Source organism: Neocloeon triangulifer, unplaced genomic scaffold, assembly GCF_031216515.1.
Source record: "Neocloeon triangulifer isolate White Clay Creek 2 clone unplaced genomic scaffold, ASM3121651v1 ptg000002l, whole genome shotgun sequence".
In the NCBI taxonomy this organism is placed as follows: domain Eukaryota; kingdom Metazoa; phylum Arthropoda; class Insecta; order Ephemeroptera; family Baetidae; genus Neocloeon; species Neocloeon triangulifer.
Genome location: NW_026775545.1, coordinates 2,612,823 through 2,631,633, shown reverse-complemented (window position 1 = coordinate 2,631,633; position 18,811 = coordinate 2,612,823). Strand labels below are relative to the sequence as shown.

General features: G+C 34.4%; 3 protein-coding genes across 5 annotated transcripts in view; 2 read left to right on the top strand and 1 right to left on the bottom strand.

Annotated features, from left to right (window-relative positions):
• The window catches only part of LOC132202104 (SWI/SNF-related matrix-associated actin-dependent regulator of chromatin subfamily E member 1-like), a 122,656-nt gene that overhangs the window by 76,250 nt on the left and 27,595 nt on the right, over positions 1–18,811 (bottom strand). For both annotated transcript variants that reach the window (XM_059628849.1, XM_059628869.1), the window contains exon 2: positions 1,366–1,412. The gene's annotated coding sequence lies outside the window, so the exon portion shown is untranslated. The remainder of the gene's footprint in view (positions 1–1,365; positions 1,413–18,811) is intronic.
• On the top strand, positions 251–17,712 carry LOC132202094 (uncharacterized). Of its 2 annotated transcripts, none has more exons than XM_059628816.1 (11): positions 251–401; positions 1,558–1,655; positions 1,782–1,875; positions 1,940–2,169; positions 2,220–2,377; positions 2,432–2,615; positions 2,668–2,872; positions 2,948–3,153; positions 3,206–3,429; positions 16,101–16,182; positions 16,293–17,712. In XM_059628816.1, exons 2-11 carry the CDS (start codon positions 1,574–1,576, stop codon positions 17,558–17,560), a joined length of 2,733 nt encoding a protein of 910 aa, XP_059484799.1. In that variant the 5' UTR covers positions 251–401; positions 1,558–1,573; the 3' UTR covers positions 17,561–17,712. The 2 variants fall into 2 exon arrangements, with proteins under 2 accessions (XP_059484799.1, XP_059484809.1); XM_059628826.1 differs by lacking the exons at positions 16,101–16,182; positions 16,293–17,712 and adding exons at positions 3,703–3,784; positions 3,901–5,635 and having other exon boundaries at positions 252–401.
• On the top strand, positions 6,210–12,403 carry LOC132202088 (uncharacterized). Its single transcript, XM_059628804.1, has 11 exons — positions 6,210–6,359; positions 7,562–7,687; positions 7,744–7,828; positions 7,884–8,095; positions 8,152–8,315; positions 8,373–8,559; positions 8,622–8,832; positions 9,022–9,245; positions 9,298–9,581; positions 9,675–9,744; positions 9,915–12,403. Exons 2-11 carry the CDS (start codon positions 7,597–7,599, stop codon positions 11,468–11,470), a joined length of 3,084 nt encoding a protein of 1,027 aa, XP_059484787.1. The 5' UTR covers positions 6,210–6,359; positions 7,562–7,596; the 3' UTR covers positions 11,471–12,403.

Sequence of the window (18,811 nt, the reverse complement as noted above, 5' to 3'; positions counted from 1 at the left end):
TTATCTATTTATTATTTCATTTGGTAAAATTCATGATAAACCTTTTAGTATGTTATTTTATCGGCATTGAGAAATAATTATAATATTTTTTTTTTAATTCTGTACGAGTAACCAATAAAAATTTTTTCAAACAACAAGTGTTGCAATATTTCAATTTTAAAAACAACGCAATCGGTCATTATATTTACAAGTGAGACTTTTTAAATGATTATTGGTCCACGTCAGTTGGCCTTAAATTTGCACCGCTGGTTCTTAAAGTGGGGAACGAGGGGAAATAGCGCCAGCTGGTGTGAGTCACCCGTCTGATGCGGTTCTCCATTTCTTATTTCAGTCCAACATTTGAACTAAACAAAATAGACTAGTAAAGAGCATCTGAACTGATTACGTCGTCGCCTTCACAGGTATAAGTTTATTTTTTTCTTTCAGAAAAGCTTTAAATTTTTAGAGATGAAGACGTAAGATGTGATGAGGCCCTTACATAATTATATGAGAGCTTGTTGCTTCAAACTTATTCTAAATGTTTGTTTGACAAACTCACCGGTTCTTTTCGCATCAATTAATGGAGTGTCAAAAGTGAAAATTTATTCTTTCAAGAGATGCTATTTAAATTCCCGAGCGTTTGTTTCTCGTCAGCAACAGCAGCAAAACCGCCGGCCGCCCCTGTTCAAGGCCCTTTGCCAACGCGCATTGGGGCCTCGCGAATTTAAAGCTCGACTTTCCTGGTGGCTCAGTTTTTATGCTGTCGAGTGCCGGCTCAGTTGTTTTGTATTTATTTCGCCTTGCTCAACCGATGGGACGATTTTTTGGGATTCTTACTAGATAAAATTTCAAACCAGATAAGCCAAAGGAGCGGCGGCCGCACCCGTGAAAAACATCATATAATTGGGTTGCCGTTGCCTTTAAATGTTTTTAATTTTAATTAATATTTTGATATAAAACCGTCGCAAAATCGGATGTTCTTACTGCGGCTGCGAGCAAAATTTAATCATTACAGCCACATTTTCCTTCCGCTCCAGAATAATCGCAACTAGCTTTAGAATGTTTAAAAAAAGCGATTGTAAATTTTGACGGCGGCGTTTCCTGTCTTGCATCAGCTGATGAGCCGATACGCTTTCATCATCCACAGGCTAACACAAATTGGGCGTTTGATCAAAATAAAAACCGATTAGTGGGAGATTCATGCGAATAATGTATAAATATACACATACAGGGAAAAATTAGATTTGATTTAAACAACGACAAAATAATTTTAGAATTGCATTAGTCTTGCACTAGAAAAGAAATCGCTTCTCCTTAGCAAATACCCAAATATCTCTTACATTAAAATAAAAAATAAAAAAATATTTAAAAATTTGCTTGGCCTACCTTAAAGCCCTGCTCTTGGTCACTCAGTATGATCCTTCCTCTGCAATCTGCAAATAAAAAATTTAGCAAAATCAAGATAAATTTGAGAAATTTTATTTAATTTCATTTCAACAATTAAAATTAAACAATGTATTAGTGACAATGTGAAAAAATAAACAACATTAATTATCAATTCAATATATGAAATTTCAGGGCATGAAAAGTAAACATGGCTGAAGATGACGAGGTTGACCAACCATCAATAGACGCTGGGAAGAGGGTATTAGTCCCATCAAGTGAAAAATTGATAGGTAATTCAACGAAATAAAAATCTAACAAATGAATACATATTTTAAAAATTTTAATTTTATGAAATAAAGTTTAAAAAAAAAATCAAATAAGGATTTTTCATTCTTATTTTAATGTGCTTTTTTCAGAAGAAACGCAAGGAAGAGATGCAGATTCAAGTCTGAGCATTTCTTTGCCAAAATTAGGATTTTGGAACGGCGATCCTGAACAGAATGCTAGAACGTAGATCCTTGCGTTTATTTTTTTTTTTTTTATAAAAATTATTAATCATGTTTTATTTTCCTAGCGTTTGCATATGCGTGGTTCATTACACTTTTGCCGGTCAAAGGGGCGACCGAAGTAAAGGAGACAAAATAGATCTGGAAAATTTAGAGACCGCTTTTAAATCGCGGCGGAATTGTCGCTTCAGACGAATGTCTCCTGGAAAAGAGGAGCTTTATGGCATTTTGGAGAACAAACCAGTGTCTGGAAATAACAGTCTCGGACAATTGCAAGCAAAGTTTGACCTTCAACAAGGTATGCAGAAAACTTTGATGAAAAAAAATTGACTAATTTAAAACTTTCAGATGAGGTGCCGGAAGTTTTTGCGCTTTTCATAATGACGCACGGACACAAAGAAGGATTGCTTATGACTGATGAAAATGAAATTTTAATTGTTAGTGACATTTTGGAAAAACTCAGTTGCCCCTTTTTGAAGGACTGTTTGAAATTAGTATTTGTTTCGGTAAAACAATTTTTTTTTTTTTTAATTATCTGTTTACATCAACACTTTACGCAGGCTTGCAGAGGAGATTTTTTAGACATGACTGAAAACCGCGTTGACATGAACGATTCCGTCGCAATTCCGACTGGGGTTAATAGACTCAGCAAAGATCTGAAGCCGGGGGAAAATTTAGACGCAGTGAATGTCACGACTGAACCCAACTTGCCAAATTTTGTGATAGTCTTTTCCTGTGTGGAAGGTATATTTTTTTAAGTTAAAATAATTTATTAAAAACAACAAAACACTTTAAGGATCTTTTTCTTTGAGAGAAAATAAAACCGGAACGCAATTGGTCCACGCAGTTTGCGAGTGTCTGAATAATCTTGAATGGGACGTCGAGTTGGAAGTTTTCCTGACCAGGGTCATGAAACTTGTGCACGACAAAGCTGCAAAACGCGAGTACGGTTGCACGCCGCAAATCCAGATTTTCCCCCACAGAAAGTTTACAATTTCCAGGTACTTTTTCTTATTTAAAATTTAAAAAGTTTATTTGAACTGTATAAAAATATTCAATTAAAAAATTTAATTTAGTGCCGACGTAGAAACTCGAAGGCCTTTGGAAACAACTTTTGTCTACGATTGGTACTCAACAAAGAAAAGGAGCCTCAGCAAAAAAGAGGCGCATTTTTACTGGCGAGGGAACAACATGAAAGCCAGGGAGCTCGCAAAATTATTTGCCAACAAATTCAAATTCAACGTCCAGTGCCATTCAAAATACAAGTGTTTGCTTTCTGCTGGTAAGAAGAAAAATAATTAAAATTTCAATAATATAAAAATTATTCCTATCAGTGCAAGGAGAGGTGAGCGAGGACGGCTGCGTTCTGATTTGCGTTGTCGCCCCAATGCATGTGGACGAGGAAACATTAGAGTTTTACATGACTTCAAAAAAAGGAGATGGAGTTTCAATAAAGGACTTCCAGTACAGCTTGATTGGCCCTGAGAACAAGAGATGGACTGGAAAGCCAAAAATTTGCCTGTTCCTCAACCATCCATTCATTGGAACTGACGTTATGGTAAATTCATATTATAATAATACAGAAATAAGCTGAAGGGCTGAAGGGGGTTATTATGTAAAAATTTCCAGCGATTGACATTTTAAAACGAAGCCAAATTATAAGTTTATTTTATATGCGTCTAATTTTAAATATGTAATAATGCTTAACTGTAAGTGATAAATTATAAATTTAATTTTAAAAACAAAAATAATATATTTTTCAAGCTATTAAAAAAATTATCAAACACGGCTGTACAAAAATAAGTTACAATAATTTTGATGATTTTCTTAGGGGGAAATTCCTGAAGCATTGGATCTACAAAAATGTGGTACTACACACAGTGGCCTTCTAAGCCTTATTCTACCAAGCGATGGTAATTAAACAAATTGTTATTTATAAAATTTAAAAATGAAACAGGAATGTTCTGAGTACACCACTAGAAATTCACTGTATTGTTTTAATTATAATACTAATTACATAATTTTTTAGATGCAACATCCATAATTCACGAAGCTATGAGTGCAGCCGACCTGCAAAGCGGAAACCTCCACTTGCAACAAGTGTTCATGGACGTCCTAAGGACGACTGCAAATGGCACCGAGACACAGCCGCAGTTTTGGAGCACCTTGCAGTACCTTTTGGACTTTCCGAACCCGTTCCTCCTCATCGATCATTCGCCGAAACCAGGTCGCAAAGGCGTCCGTCAGAGTTTTATCAAAAACGTCACCCTGGCGTTGAAACACATGATAAAGGAAATTTTCAAATTGGACTCTGTTGGAAAAATGCCTTTTGAGGAAAGTTCCGACTATAAAATTTGTTTGCTTTCGTCTCCATCTGGTTCAGGAAAAACTCTCTTGACGGAGCACCTGGCCGATAAATTGAGGCAGCGATTGGGGCTGGTGACGGAAATTCACGTGCCAAAGGAATTCGACTTTCTGAAGGACTTCAACTGGGACCTTGGAGTGAAGGAGTTCATCGAGGAGTTCAGCAAAGCCAAAAACGAGGGCCGAGAGTTCAGCCCTGGCCAGGAGATAGTTTTGCTCGACGGTTTTGACGCAGTGGATTTTTCAAAAAGAGAACCGGTTTTGCAAATGTTGGCGAAAATCGCCAAAGAGAAAATCCCTCTTTGGATCACGGCCCGGCCCTGCGACGAGCAGCGAATAATTGAGGCGTTGGGCGAATTTCAAGTGGAACTTTTGACCATCGACGAGTTGCAACGCGAGGAGCAAATCGAGTTGCTCTAAATGCACCACGACTTTGACGACGAGCAGTGCGCGCAACTCTTGACAAAAATCGAGCAAATGCAAGCGCAGGATTTGCTGCAAAACCCTTCAAATTTGGTTCAAGTTGCGAATTTTACAACAGAAAATCCTGAAATAACATTGTCCGAACTCTGTCAAAATATTTTGACGCAGAGAGTGAAGTTTGAAATGAAAACGAGGGAGGGAATCGGCGGTGAACGCTTCATCCGAATGCAGTTGAAAAAGAGGTTGGAACAGCTGCAGGCAATTGCTCTGCAACACTTTGCTGGGGAAACGTTGTCTTCTAGAGATGAAGAGGACGAGTGGAAAGTTAATGGCATGGGAATCGTGACGATTGCTGGAGGAAAATCGACATTCGAGAGCAAAACTCTGGCACAGTATTTATTAGCGATTCTCTGGTGTGCAGGAACTAATGATGAGGAGGTTGAAAACATTTCAAAGTCGGAAGAATTGGCGCTTGTTAAAAAAATTAAAGAGGAAATTGATAGCAAATAAATTTATTTTGTGACAATGTACAATCAATTATTTTTTATATTTATTCTGAGCTTCTATTTCATCAGAAATTTTCTTTGGATTATAATTCAAATAGGCGCCTGTCGATTATAATTTGCATTTCCTTAATTATTTTATTTTCTGTAGCAATTAAAATTCAAATCATTTAAATATCAAATTAAAAAATTTTTAAGATAATAATTCTCTTATTATTTTTTGTATTAATAAAATAACTGTATTTTTCCTGATCGGCACTAAAATAACTTTTTTTATTGGAAGACGGAATAATTATATCTCACAATCTTTTTCACAATTCTGTCAAATTTTAAACTTACAATTGATAAGAAGAAAAATATATTTGTAGCAGAACTACTGTATGTGATTTTTATTTTATGCAGTAGTGTTGGCCTGATGAACTAGAAAGAATTCATGCTTTTTATAATGAATAAAAAATTTAATTTTCTGGAAGATCAATTTTCTATTAATTTCCTAGACCATAATAATGCAATCAATTCTGAGTCAAAATGATTTTTCAACTTTGGAAATATATCTTCATATTATTTTTTACTCAATTCCATAATGATCCGCAGTTTGTTCTTACCTATAGCGCTGTCCACGCAGTAGGCAATGGAAAAAAGCATAAATACATTAGTAAATTCTTTTGAAATTTATTGGGGATGATTGAGTGCGTATAAAAATGGCATATATAATAATAGTGTCATTGCGTCATTAAGCCCCTCTACCGCTCTGGCTCGCCCTCCTCGATGACGGCGGTGGGAGGTGTGAAGCGGCGGTTCTGTCGGCCGAAACTCGCAATAATTCAATCCATTTCCTCTCTTTTGAGCAAACAAATTGTTGAACTTGGTAATGTTTTTGCTAATATTTAAATTGAAAAAACTGCTTTACATTGATATTTACAATAAAAAATAGATTTTAATTTTGTTAATTAAATATAAAAATAAATACAAAAACCCACTTAGTGGCTTCAATGTTAGCAGCTGCTTGTGATGCTGCAAGGCGCGGAGGAAATTCTCCCACTAATAAAAAGTCGACCGCCTTGCAAATATTTTTAACTGCTGGTTTCAACTGGTTTGGATGACGTAGGCAGTGTGTTGGCTAAAATCAAGTCAAAAGTTGACCGAATTTGCACTCGATAGGACGTTGCGAGAACTTCCTATCTAAAAAATACAAAACGTAACGTATTTTGCCTTTAATATTTTTGTTTCTTTGATACTAATTTTAAAATTAGAGTTTATTGATTATTATTTTTTTAAATTATTTAAGAATTTATCTTTCCTCCTGGGGCGGTCAACATATAATCATATAATTTTTAAAAATACCTTTTATTTTCAAGCAAGCCACTAAATAGATATTATATCGGATTATACGTATTATGATGGATTGCTGTGCATGCATTTGTAGGTTTCTTGAGATAAATAGAATGGAGATGACGCTGAAAAAAGGTCCTCGCTGCCGATCATTTGGCAACACCGGTTGCATATCGTCTGTTTCGTATTTCATTAACCTTAAGAATAACCCTCGGTAGTAATAAATAATGTAGTATCTAGCTTTCCAATTTGGATGCTTTTAATTAATATTAATTTATAATAATTTAGCAGGCATTTAAAGCCTCCAGGAGGAAAATTAATTAATAGATATCACAAAAAATAATTTATAATGAAGCTAAATTTTTCTACAATAGTTTAAGCTCAAATAAAATTAAATTAATTAAAGATATCAAATTTCTAAGGCTTGAAGATGATTTTATGAAAGCGAAATTTTGTTAATAATTTAATTTAAAGAAATTCAACGTGAGTTTCTGCAAATGAAGCTTCAAAACAAGCACAATTGAATTTGGTGCGGTTGAAAATATTTGCAAGGGAGATAATTATTTTATCTATATTTTCAAAAGTTGCAGAAATAAATATTGAAAGTCTACATCAATTTGTTATTCTTACATACTTTTCCTCCGTTTTCATCATAATTAATTGTGATGATTAAGATTTACTTCATAGTCTTTAAAATCAAATATTTCACTTCAGTAGTAGAATTTCACGATCGAGGGTTGATTCATGGTGATTTGAATATAAAATCGGCTTTTCCTCGGCGGTTTTTGTGTGTTGTTTATTGTAGAAACATGAAGATATTGTTTTTCTAAACAACTCACATAACATAATAATCGAGGTAAAGCCAATTTTAAATTCAAATCACCCCAAATATTTCACATTCATATAAATTTTCAAATCATTTTCCATTTAAAAAAATTATAATTTTGCAAGGGATTTTTAATTTATTTTCTAATGAAGTTAAATGTATACAATATTAAATATTATTAATTATAATATATGTATAATCGTTGACTTAACGAACGTCTTTGTTCAATTTTATTTTTCTAGATTATATACCCCCTGAACTCAAATCGGGATTAAACATGGCTGGGATCAGTGTAGACTCTCGGATTGCAGCAAATAGTAAAGGAGCACAAGATGATTCGACCACACGAGAAGACAGCTCTCATGAGAGTAAATAGTATTTTGGCACACTGATCAATTAAATAGCTGTAATTTGATCAATTTAGGCACAGATAAACAACCAAACGTTGATCCTTCACAAAAACACGATTTTTGCTATCACGGAAGAGAAACATTCCACGCAGATTTGAAGTAACATTTATTTTCAATCACACTTAATTTATTTTGAATATCGAACTCCCAATAGGACATGGGTCTTGGTCGTATATTACATGTTTGAAGAGGCTAATCAAGACACTAATAGATCAGAAGATGTCCGAGCCGATTTAAAATATTTGCAATGTATATTTAATAAACGGAAGAATTGCAAGTTCAAGGCTATTTCTCCGACGAAAAATGAACTTCTTGATTTATTTAGTCAAGAAATAAAAATGCAAAAACTGTTTGAGGAAAAAGAAGGTATTCAATATTATTTAAAAAATCAATTAAAACTGATATAACAATGACTCTTCTAGAGCCCGATATATTTGTCATATTTATTTCAACTCATGGATATCCTGATGGACAACTCACGACTGATAAAATAGACGAAAAAACAAAGAAGGATGAAACATTCAATTTGTCGGAAATTCTTCATAGGAACCTTTTTGAAAATAAACTCAAACTGGTGTTTGTGGCGGTGAGTATTGAAGTTTTTGAATTTTTTTTTGTAGATTATTATTTCCATTTTTAACAGGCTTGCCGTGGGCACATCTTGGAAAAGCAATCGCAAATGGGGCTCACTGTAAATCTAAACGAAACTACAGAGGAAAGATTAAGCACGTTCTTAGTTTCAAAGAAGTTGCCCTCCAATAAAAATGCTGTAAGAATAACCTTAGGCCCAAACGCCATTAATTGGATCATTACGTATTCTTGCGTTGAGAGTAAGACTTCTTAAGCATACCTCGCATCTCTTATATTACAAAAAACATTTTCATTAACACAGCTACAAATGGTGTACGAGATCGAAAGGGTACGTTCCTTGTGCAGGCTTTTACCAGAAGCATTGAGGAGCTCGAATGTGATGTGGATTTGGCTGTGTTCCTGACCAGAGTTAGCCGATACGCAGAAGACAAAAATAAAGAGTATGGTGTAGGAATAACAGTTGAGGCTAAATTTTTTCGACACCCTCACTATGCAGACCTCAAAATCTGCAGGTAAAAGTATAAAAGTCTGACTAAAATTTATGAAATTAAATTAATTATTCTTTTTTCAAGCACATTTTGAAAAATATATTAATGTAGATAATGTATAATGTATTTAATAAAAAAATCTAAATACACACATATGCATAGTAACTAAAAAATAATAATAATAATAATCATGCTCCGGTATTTATTTTATAGAGTCCCAGGAATCGAAAACATTGAACAACGACAGCGGATTAAAGAAAGTTTTATTTACAACTTCACTTCTGAAATTGGTGTTCCTTTAAAAGGAGAAAACGCTCACTTCTATTGCAACTGTAAAGCCCGTGATTGTGAATGTCATGGCTTGCAAAAAGAATTGAAATCGAGACTGGCCTTTGATATCAACCGATGCAGAACCAAAAATGAACTAGAAATATCCAGTTCGTATTTAGTTTATTTTCAAGACATGCCTGTATTAAAAGGATTTTTCAGTGCAAAGAGAAAATTCAAATGCTGCTATTCTCATCTGCATTGTGACAAAACTCTCTATAAGAGAAGAAAACAATTTAAAAGAGATATATGCGGATATGAGAGTTAGAGATGAGGAAAATTTGAGTTTCAGCATTCAAGCTGTCCCTGTAAAAGAAATTTTATACCCTTTGATCCCCGCATCAACGACTAATTACGTAGGGAAGCCAAAAGTATGTATATTTTTGCACAAGGATAAGTCTCAGGAAGAGCGAGATGAGAAGCTTAAAGGAGATATGGATTTTGCTGTGAGTACGAAAAAAGTGAATGCTATGATTTCTACAGCCAAAATACTGCATGAGGCATTATCATTTGCATAATCAATGAAATTTCAATTGCAGATACCTTCTCGAACATGCAGAAGTGGAACTATGCATAGCGGCCTTGTTATTTTAATTTTACCCCAAGAGAGTGAGTATACTTATTAACAAAGATAAATTAAATTTTAAAAATGAATATAAACGCACAGATTAATAAACTTCAATAAACTTATACTATTCTTTTGAATAATTTAAAAAAATTAGCGTAACAGTGAATTTTAATTTAAGTGAAGTTAAAAATTTGCTCTTTATTTATGCCAGACGCTACAGAATTCTTCAGGAATCGGCTAGCTGAACTATCTGTGGATTCTGATACATCATATCAACAAGTATTCTATGAAATTCTACAATCAGCTGAAAGTTTAAAAGTAAGTACAATACCCGTGCCAGTGCTCAAGGGCCTAACGGAAGATACGATTGAGGGAGAGCAGCCCAGTGCGTCAGTGCAGTCTACTACACCCAATCTAACTGCTGCAGAGCCCATTCAGAGTTTCGCTATTGAGCCCCAGTATATCAGCACTGCACCACTTTTGTTCAACATCCAATATCCAAAACCAATTGCAACACGATTCAATATTGAAAGAAACGGTGAGAAGAAAAATATAGACAAACATGAAGATCTTTTCCAGGCGATTACACAGCATTCCAACCCGTCAGTGTGGCTCATTCACTCGCTGCCAGAGCTGGGAAAATCATATTTAATCAATTACTTAGATAAAAAATTAAAAAACGAACGATCAATGACATTTATTAACATGTTAGAAGACTTCAAGTTTCTGCAGCACGAAGATACATGCTTTGCTTCTGCCAAACGTTTCATCAAGCAATTCCACTACCAACAACATATTGAGCGGGACGTTTTCCAAGATGAGATCGTAATCATGGATGATTTTGATGCTGCGGACAATCAAGTTAAGAAAAACATGCTTATGTTGGTCCCAGATTTCATAGAGTGCGGAAATTCTGTTTGGATTGGCTCGAGGTCACATGAAAAATTGAACATTTTGAGAACTTTGGCTGATTTGCGCGTGCAAGAAAATGTCAACTGCTTGGGAATCGATCGATGGAATGATGAAGAGCAACGCGTGCTATTTAGGCGTTGCTTGGCGAATGATACGAACTACGAACTTCAAGAGAAGAGATTTCGCGAATGGCAAGCTCAAGACTTGCTGCAATCTCCATGGATATTACGCAAAATCGCCGCAAAACTGAAGAAGGAGGAGGAAGAAAAGGCCAAGAGGGAGAGAAGTAATCGTACATCAATTTTGCCAGACACTTCAAGGAAAGACAAAAATCTTTACAAGTTTTGCAAGGAGCTCGTAACACAAAGAGTTGAAGATGTCATGGAGGGACCCCGAATGGGTTTAACTAGAAAAGGCGTGGAATTTGATCCTATGTATAAACAACTAATGAAATTCCTCCAATTATGCGCTTTAGTTTATTTTGCAAAGGAAGATTCAAGGAATAAAAAATTCTTCAGCAACAATGAGATGGTAAAAAAAATTAACCACATCGGAATTTTTTCCATTGAAAATACCAAAATCATTGTGGTCAGTGAAACTTTGGCGAAGTACTTAGCGGTCGAAGCATTATTGCTTTCAAATAAGGAAGTTGACCAAATTATCAAATTTGAACCACATTGCTATGATGATATGAGAAGAGCATGTGAAATCATGACCAGTCATTATAATGATCAAAGTAAAGGTGGAGATCAATTGTGGCATTCATTTCATCACAATTCTGCCATATTTGTTGGCCAACCAAACATTTTTCACAGATGTATGGGATATTTGAGAGAGAAAATTAAGAACAATTAATTAATTTCAATAAAGAGGATAAAAGTTGTTAAAAATAATTATTTTGTTCATAAATGACAAATTTTTGCCACAAATAATTTCATTAAATGATTGCTTTCTCCGCGAAAATATTAATTTTGAGATTATTTTGTTTGTTCAAAAGCGCATAATTATTTAATGACGTATAATCACGATATTCCACAATCTGGAAAATTACAGCATAATATCATTATCAAAATAATTACAAACTATGAAACTATGCTTCCAAGTCTGGTGCCTGCATTGGAAGCAACATGTTGTGAATATTTGCAAGTTTTTTTTACATTCTATAAACCTGAGAGAAATATAAAAGGTATATTTGTCGGTAGGATAAAAATAAACAAAATAATTGTTCTTTGTGTAAATATATACCCACTTGTAATGAATAATGTTTAAACTTAGCAAATGTAGCATAGTAATTTAATGAAAATGATTTGCCTCTTTATTTTTCGTGATCAGTATTAATGCAATGTTCAATTGATATGCTTTGGAATTTCAAAGTGGAAGATGAACAGTTGAAATTAACAATACTTTTTCGATTCAATTCATATTAAGTGTCAATGGTATCAATCAATTATGAAAAAATCACTTGAGAGAAAAGAAAATAAATATACAATTCTAGTAAACAGCTAACTGAAACTGATAGCAGGGTATTTTTTATTTCAATTCAAAATTAATACATTACACTTCATTAGGTATATATTAATTTTAATATTTTCTGAACGATTCTATGTTCAAACGATGTGTTCTAAACATTCTAATTAATAAAAATTATGAGGTTGCTGACACGCTATCATCGGCGGTGAGCAAGTAGTTTTCATGCCCTATTGTATTGATCAACTTACTACCCATAGACTAATTGTAAGTAAAAATTGTATTTTTTTTAAACCTGTATAAATAAAAATATAATTAATATTAATTCTAAATTAAGATTTTTCATTGATTGCCTCCAAGTTCTTATCAAGCCTCAAGCCTGATTATAGGGCGATGAGGTGTCCCTGATAAAAATTAATCACAGTAACCAATAATGCAGTACTTTTATCATAAATGTGTTTTATTATCAGCCGAAGATTCACCATGTTAGTCATTCATGAAAGCAAAAAGAAGTAAAAAACATGACGTCTCAATTAACTTACGCAAGCCATACGTAAGCTAAGATTTTTAATTTTTTTTTTATTGAAAATGAACACTCAAGTTGGCATTTTTAGAAGTGCATTATTATTGTTGTTTTATCTTGATACACCATGGTTAATACTTGAAATGTAAAATACAAAATTATTAGAAATACAATTTGATGTATTTGCAAAATATTTCTTTTTTTTATGATTATTACTTCTTTATTTATCTTGTTTCATTAAATTTTATGTAAAACCAATTTTATTTATTTAAAAACTATTTCAGCCGCTTTAATACACTCAACCTGCCTCCGTTTTACAAAAACCATCCTGAAAAATGGTTTGAGCTGGCCGAGCAGTTTTTCTTCCACGTCGGAATCCTTAGCGACGAGTTAAAATTTCTGGTTGCCATCAAGGCACTCGACGAGCCGACCGCGCTCTGGGTCTACGAGTTCACCAGCCCTACCAAGACGGACTACCAGAGGCTGAAAGTCGCCTTAATTTCCAAATTTAACACCCCCCGAGCGCCCAGCAACCTCTTCTTGGTGAGGCAAAAAATTCAGCAACTGATGCCCGACCCAAGCAACTTGAACGTTAAACCATCGCATCTTATAAAAAGAATGTTCATCTATTCCGAAGGCCATTTGAGCGACGAGGAGCTGGTGCAGATTGTAAAAAGAGGCCTCCCTTTTTTCATTCAACTCGTACAAATGCAACCCCCACAAAAGATCCATTGATTAGTAGAATTTATCTCTCTTTGACACTTTCTAAATAATATTAATTAAGTTTGCATTAGTACCAGTGATGCTTTATAATGATTTGTTTTTATTTTAAGTTAAGATAAGCAACTTGAATTAAAATGAAATAATTCATAATTTTCTCTACACACACGGAAAACAAAATTAAATAAACTCAATATGCAAAGAAGAATTCATACGGTAGTTATGGATGGCGGATTTGAATTATTTATTATATAATAATAATTGTATCAATTGGAGAAATGATCATTTTTGTGCAAAAACATTGCAAGCTCAAATTAGAAAAAGCTGTTAAATAAAAACAAAAGAGCTTAATTACGGAAGAAAACTTCAAATAATTTTTAAAATTTGCTCAAAAATTTATCAGCCAGTATTATTAAAATGAAAGATTACACTCTCGATTTTTTTCATCTTCATAAAGAATCACAATTAACACATTTTGGCAAACAAAAATTCATTGCAATAAAAATGAAAGTAATACTTAACATCAAGGAAATGGCACATGCTAAAAGAATGCTTGTGATTCTCAAACAACAGGTTGAGTAATTTGAATTATTTCTTTTTATTATTTCGCGAAAACTGAGTGTGGTTGTTACACAGTTTGATCATATCTGAGATGCCGTCGATATTGTTGTATTAAGTAAATATCAATTAAATTTATTGAAAATGAAAAGGTTAAGAAAATGATGAATATGAATGTCCTTTTTCATGTGTGTCAGGTGAGGTGCGTACGTGCCTAAAAAGTGGTGCACGTGCACAAAGTGGCAATTCCCGCAAATTAATTTAATCCTCAATTTCGGTGCGGAGAGGCGCACATTATACGAAATGGTCTGTGTCGCAAGAATTTTCTCGCGACTTTTTCTTCGGCTCATAACGCGCCGTGTGCGTGCGTGTTTTTACTAAATAACACACAGCGCAGTGAAAATCTTCCGTCGTCGCCATAGTGGCCAATGGTTATTTTTCTTTTTGCGTTTAATTGCCGAGGTGCTCCACTTTGTACCTTTGGACAATTTAATTCTTTCTCCTTAACCGAAAAACTGCCGCGCGCGTCAGGAATGTTGTCCTGCCTGTTTTTGTGCATCGCCCTGCTAATTTCCATTTTTACCAAGAAATCCGTGTGCCAACTTGAAATCAGAGAAAAAAGCCGTGTACCACCACCACTTCTTCGCCGCGCGTTTCACTCACCAAAGCAAACTTTTAATGAGCAACTTGTCGCCGCCGCGCACTTTAACACTTGCACGCGAAAGTCGAGAAAACCAACAGCCGGACGGGAAAGTTCTTATACAAGTGCGGTTTTAAATCATGTGATCAATAAATGATATAGCAAAAAAAAACTGAACGTTTCGTTTTAAAAGTGCCAAGTGACAAAAAGTTCTTAAATTGCTATTTGATGCCAAATAATTAATTTGAAGAATCAAAATTGCAAAGAAAATAAAAAAGGATTTAGTAAATTAAGAAATAAATGAAAATAATTATTTTAGGGGATTCAAAAAATTGAATAATTTTAAATTATCAAATGCATTTCTTACTTTTTCCCAATTCATTCTAGCAAACTTGAGTAATTAATATAAATAAACATAAATTAAAGATGAAAACTCAGACGTTGTGATAAGAATTACAAAATGTGACATATACTTTAGTGTGTATATTTAGAAACATCACAGCATTAAGTGAAGTAGCTATAAGCTGGTGAAACAACGCAATTATTTTAATGAATACAGAAAACATTTTTTTGACTTGATAAGGAACGAGGTGAATGAAGGTATTGAAACCTCTCCAACCATTAGTCCATGAGTCATTCAGGGCACCTAAGACATTTTCCAAACAAGGGGATCTGTGATCATATTTGTTTTACCATTTACAATTAGATTTATTAACCATGCTCAATTAAAAAATATCAACATAAATTTATAAATTTAGTGATATATGAGCGCTATATTTTAGATTATATTTTTTTTCTAAATCACAAAGTAAGAAAAAAATCATACATTTTGTGTCATCTTTGAAATACAAATTTCATGGCAGAAATAATTTCGTATTTAAATTCAATATTCAATTAATTATTAAAATGATATACAACATTTTTGGTAAATTTTTGTTTCAGAGCGCTCATAAAAATTTCAAAAGTTTTGTAATTTGTAAATTTCTTTTTCCGCATGACAAAGTAATTTGTTGCGAGCAGAGTTTTTCATTTTAATTAAATTCCAATTTCTCCACTGATTGTGAGAGAAACGGTTTAATTGCAAAAACAGTTGCATTTGAATTTAAATATTAAATTACTTATTTGCTTTGCTGTATCAATTTAATTGCCTTCAAATTCTTAGCTTCAAATTTAAAATTAGCTTGCTTTTTAATTGGACAAATAACTATTAAAAGCCCATGAATTTTTAAAGAAGGAAAAACAAATTCGTAATTGAATTCCCTTGCATTTAAATTGCAGCCGAGGGAAATATACACTAATTAATACAAAAACCTTAGCTGTGTGCAATCTCTGGGGATCGAGAATCGTTTCGCGTTTTGTGTCCATTCATCGGCGGGGCTTGTAAACCGTGTGCCTATTACAATAACGCGAGCGAGCGAGCGGCGGCGCGAGTTGTGAGAAAAGCGCCGACAGCACTTTTGTCGTGCAGTTTGGCTCTCTCATTATCTGCTCTCGGCGAGTGCTCTTGAAAATGATTGCGATCGAGCCATTGTTGCAAATGAGAAATAAAGTTACAATAATTTTGATGATTTTCATAGGGGGAAATTCCTGAAGCATTGGATCTACAAAGATGTGGTACTACACACAGTGGCCTTCTAAGCCTTATTCTACCAAGCGATGGTAATTAAACAAATTGTTATTTATAAAATTTAAAAATGAAACAGGGTTGGTCCGAGTAGACCACTAGAAATTCACTGAATTGTTTTTTAATTAATAATATGATTTTTTAGATGCCACATCAGTAATTCACAATGCAATGAGTGCAGCCGACCTGCAAAGCGGAAACCTCCACTTGCAACAAGTGTTCATGGACGTCCTAAGGACGACTGCAGATGGCACCGAGACACAGCCTCAGTTTTGGAGCACCTTGCAATACCTTTTGGACTTTCCGAACCCGTTCCTCCTCATCGATCATTCACCGAAACCAGGTCGCAAAGGCGTGCGTCAGAGTTTTATCAAAAACGTCACCCTGGCTTTGAAACACATGATAAAGGAAATTTTCAAATTGGACTCTGTTGGAAAAATGCCTTTTGAGGAAAGTTCCGACTATAAAATTTGTTTGCTTTCGTCTCCGTCTGGTTCAGGAAAAACTCTCTTGACGGAGCACCTGGCCGATAAATTGAGGCAGCGATTGGGGCTGGTGACGGAAATTCACGTGCCAAAGGAATTCGACTTTCTGAAGGACTTCAACTGGGACCTTGGAGTGAAGGAGTTCATCGAGGAGTTTAGCAAGGCCAAAAACGAGGGCCGGGAGTTCAGCCCCGGCCAGGAAATCGTTTTGCTCGACGGTTTTGACGCAGTGGATTTTTCAAAAAGGGAATCGGTTTTGCAAATGTTGGCGAAAATCGCCAAAGAGAAAATCCCTCTTTGGGTCACGGCCCGGCCCTGCGACGAGCAGCGAATAATTGAGGCGTTGGGCGAATTTCAAGTGGAACTTTTGACCATCGACGAGTTGCAACGCGACGAGCAAATCGAGCTGCTCAAAATGCACCACGACTTTGACGACGAGCAGTGCGCGCAACTCTTGGCCAAAATCGAGCACATGCAAGCGCAGGATTTACTGCAAAACCCTTCAAATTTGGTTCAAGTTGCGAATTTTACAACAGAAAATCCTGAAATAACATTGTCCGAACTCTGTCAAAATATTTTGACGCAGAGAGTGAAGTTTGAAATGAAAACGAGGGAGGGAATCGGCGGTGAACGCTTTATCCGAATGCAGTTGAAAAAGAGGTTGGAACAGCTGCAGGCAATTGCTCTGCAACACTTTGCTGGGGAAACGTTGTCTTCTAGAGATGAAGAGGACGAGTGGAAAGTTAATGGCATGGGAATCGTGACGATTGCTGGAGGAAAATCGACATTCGAGAGCAAAACTCTGGCACAGTATTTATTAGCGATTCTCTGGTGTGCAGGAACTAATGATGAGGAGGTTGAAAACATTTCAAAGTCGGAAGAATTGGCGCTTGTTAAAAAAATTAAAGAGGAAATTGATAGCAAATAAATTTATTTTGTGACAATGTACAATCAATTATTTTGTATATTTATTCTGAGCTTCTATTTAATCAGAAATTTTCTTTGGATTATAATTCAAATAGGCGCCTGTCGATTATTATTTGCATTTCCTTAATTATTTTATTTTCTGTAGCAATTAAAATTCAAATCATTTAAATATTAAATTATAAATTTTTAAGATCATAATTCTCTTATTATTTTTTGTATTAATAAAATAACTGTATTTTTCCTGATCGGCACTAAAATAACCTTTTTTATTGGATGACGGAATAATTATATCTCACAATCTTTTTCACAATCCTGTTAAATTTTAAACTTACAATTGATAAGAAGAAAAATATATTTGTAGCAGAACTACTGTATGTGATTTTTATTTTATGCAGTAGTGTTGGCCTGATGAACTAGAAAGAATTAATGCTTTTTTTAATGAATAAAAATTTTATTTCTGGAAGATCAATTTCCTATTAATTTCCTAGACCATAGTAATGCAATCAATTCTGAGTCAAAATGATTTTTCAACTTTGGAAATATATCTTCATATTATTTTTTACTCAATTCCATAATGATCCGCAGTTTGTTCTTACCTATAGCGCTGTCCACGCAGTAGGCAATGGAAAAAAGCATAAATACATTAGTAAATTCTTTTGAAATTTATTGGGGATGATTGAGTGCGTATAAAAATGGCATAATAATAGTGTCAATTTGTCATTAAGCCCCTCTATCGCTCTGGCTCGCCCTCCTCGATGACGGTGGTGGGAGGTGTGAAGCGGCGGTTCTGTCGGCCGAAACTCGCTACAATTCAATCCATTTTCTCTCTTTTGAGCAAACAAATTGTGGAACTTGGTAATGATTTTGCTAATATAAATTTAAAAAAATTGCTTTAAATTTATATTTTACAATAAAAAATATAATTTAGTTTGTTTATAATTATATAAATTATAAATACAAAAACCCAATTAGTGTCTTAAATTTTAGCAGCTGCTTGTGATGCTGCCAGGCGCGGAGGAAATTCTCCGAATAATAAAAAGCCTTGCAAATATTTTTAACTGGTTTCAACTGGTTTGGATGACGAAGGCAGTGTGTTGGCTAAAATCAAGTCAAAAGTTGACCGAAAAACATCACTTTTAGCAAAAAAGGCTGCAAATCAAATTGGAGGAGGAAAATGCAGTAACTAAGTAAGCAACTGCACCATTTTACCTAAAAATTTCTCTTTTAAAAAATTTCTCATGAATGCAAGATT